Below are 2,374 nucleotides of genomic sequence, written 5' to 3'. Positions count from 1 at the left end.
CCTTATTTCTCTAGGTACCAGCACATCAGCACACAGGATGTTGAGGTTCCCTTTAGGAGTGGCCAGGATGGACAGGATTGGGAATAAGCACATCAGAGGGACAGCTCAGGTCAGCTGTTTTGGGGACAAGGTCAGAGAGGCCAGACTGAGATGATTTGGACATGTGCAGAGGAGGGATAGTGGTTATATTGGTAGAAGGATGCTGGAGATGGAGCTGCCAGGCAAGAGGTCAAGAGGAAGGCCAAAGAGGAGATATATGGATGTGCTAAAAGAGGACATGAAGTTAATTGGGGTGAGAGTAGAGGATGCCGAGGATAGAGTTAGGTGGAAACAGATGATTCGCTGTGGCGACCCCTAACGGGAACTACCGAAATGAGAAGAAGAAGAAGAAGGAGAAGAAGAAGAAGAAGAAGTCCAATCAAACCAGGACAGAATTTCATGGCTGATTGTAAAGTTTTATTAGTACAGACTGAAGTGGTCTTCATTTGAAAGTCTTCTTGAACTATGTTGGATGGTTTTGCAGAATGTTGAAATAAACAGTATATTCAAGAAACGCATTTATGGAAATCTTACATTAAGTGATACATTATACAACTATACAGTTGCAGGGTCGTCCAACTGTATCATTCAAAGAAAGACCAGTACAACATCCTCTTCCTGACCTATGAGGACATGATCTTGGTAAGATGTGCTTTTCTCCTCAGGTTGTTCATGTGAAAACACTCCAATAAATTCTTTGTCAGAATTGAAGTTTTCCTCTGTTGGTCTCCTGTTTCTCTGTTTCAGGACCTGAAGGCAGCAGTAACTAAGATCTGCAGTTTCTTAGGAAAAAACCTCAGTGAAGCAGCCATTGATGAAGTTGTAGAAAAAGCCACATTTAAAACAATGAAGAAAGACACAAAAGCCAACTATGAATTTGTATCAAAAGACGAGATCAGTGGAAACTTCATGCGCAAAGGTAACATAACAGCCCTCACAGCCCAACTGAAGCAGTCAGCTCCTGTGCAGAAACATTTTAATTTTTTCATTGCAGGTCAGATTGGTGACTGGAAGAACGTCTTTACTGTTGCCCAGAGTCAAAGAGTTGATCAGCTGCTTCAGGAGAAAATCAGTGAGCTGTCTCTGAAGTTCATCTGGGAATAATCAAAACAGCAGCATCAACCTTAAGATGTTTGTCTTTAATCTACACCTACAAATCTACAATTCCAAAATTCATTTCTTCTCTGTCTGTCTTGTACTAACAACATGTACAACAGTCGCTAATGTGCACGCTGTTGATGCACATCACAAAAAGTGCCCATTAAAATGATTTAAATCAGTCTGAGACTTTGGTAGTAGGGAGAAATGAGTGCACACACATGGGCAGAAGACAATTAATAAATAAAAGCAGTTGGCCAATTTACTGACTTTGCTGAAAGTCAGAAGGAAATGTCTTTCTATACAAATGGTGAAGGTTGGTTTGGTCACTAGAGCTGACTCAGCACTTCAGTTCTCTTCATCTAGAAAGAAAAGGAGGACAGAAGTTAGAGAACATGTTTCTAGCAGTAAAACCAAACTTTATATGGCAACTAATATGGAAATATGGTTTTCAAAGTGTGGAGTAGTTTTCATATTTTAATTTATCTCATCATCCTAATTTCTACTTTAATCATTTTTATTGAGGTTTCTGTACAGTGTTTAATGTATTAGCAGAACCTTTACATTTGTATCATGGGATGTTTCACTATCTTGCTGTTTTTAATTGTGCTCAATAAGATAACAGGACGTCATATGTGGTTATTGTCCTCTTTGCAAATTGATGACTGGGCTTTACCAAAGATTGTGAGCAAAAAGAGACAGTAACATATCTCTTGTCTCCTTTTATCTTTAAAATGGTTTCATGTTTTTATCTAGTATATCTGAGCTTTGGCAGTACGAATTCATCTTAAAAGATGAGTCACCTACTGAGCATTGCACTCACTGTGAATTCATGATGGATAGTTGAAATTGATGCAGCAGGACAAGATATATCGATATTATTCTTACCTGCAATCTTTGTCCTTGTCAAAACCTGGTGTGCAGTCTGTGCTGACCTCATTGCATTGAACTTTGAACTGTACAGTAAAGAGAAGTGAGTCTATATATTTGTTTTGACCTGTGTGTTCAATGTTGCTGTCTGGTTGGTGCCTCTGAGTATGACAGAGGGGCTACCTTGTGATCTGTACACAGGGGTGTTGTGTTTTGTATGTCCACCAGCAGTTGTCATCTTTCTCAGCTCAGTTGCCTGCCAGTGTTGTGTCTAAGTCTGTTTCTCTGATGGATATACAGTGTGTTTCCTCTAGCATAGCCTTCCAGTACCTCCATATACTATCATACACTATGGTACATTATGTTA

General features: G+C 39.5%; 1 protein-coding gene across 1 annotated transcript; it reads left to right on the top strand.

Moving 5' to 3' along the window:
* Positions 1–600: 600 nt before the first annotated feature.
* LOC109953938 (amine sulfotransferase-like) lies at positions 601–1,143 on the top strand (the record flags this gene model as incomplete). The annotated part of the gene is made up of 3 exons (XM_020589373.1): positions 601–681; positions 787–958; positions 1,034–1,143. Coding segments are annotated over 3 exons (363 nt in total), but the record flags the coding sequence as incomplete, so codon positions are not given.
* Positions 1,144–2,374: the final 1,231 nt, after the last annotated feature.

The sequence above is a fragment of the Monopterus albus genome, unplaced genomic scaffold (assembly GCF_001952655.1).
Source record: "Monopterus albus unplaced genomic scaffold, M_albus_1.0 scaffold2161.1, whole genome shotgun sequence".
NCBI lineage: Eukaryota > Metazoa > Chordata > Actinopteri > Synbranchiformes > Synbranchidae > Monopterus > Monopterus albus.
Note: the sequence above shows the minus strand (reverse complement) of the source record. Positions and strands in the feature narration are given on the sequence as shown.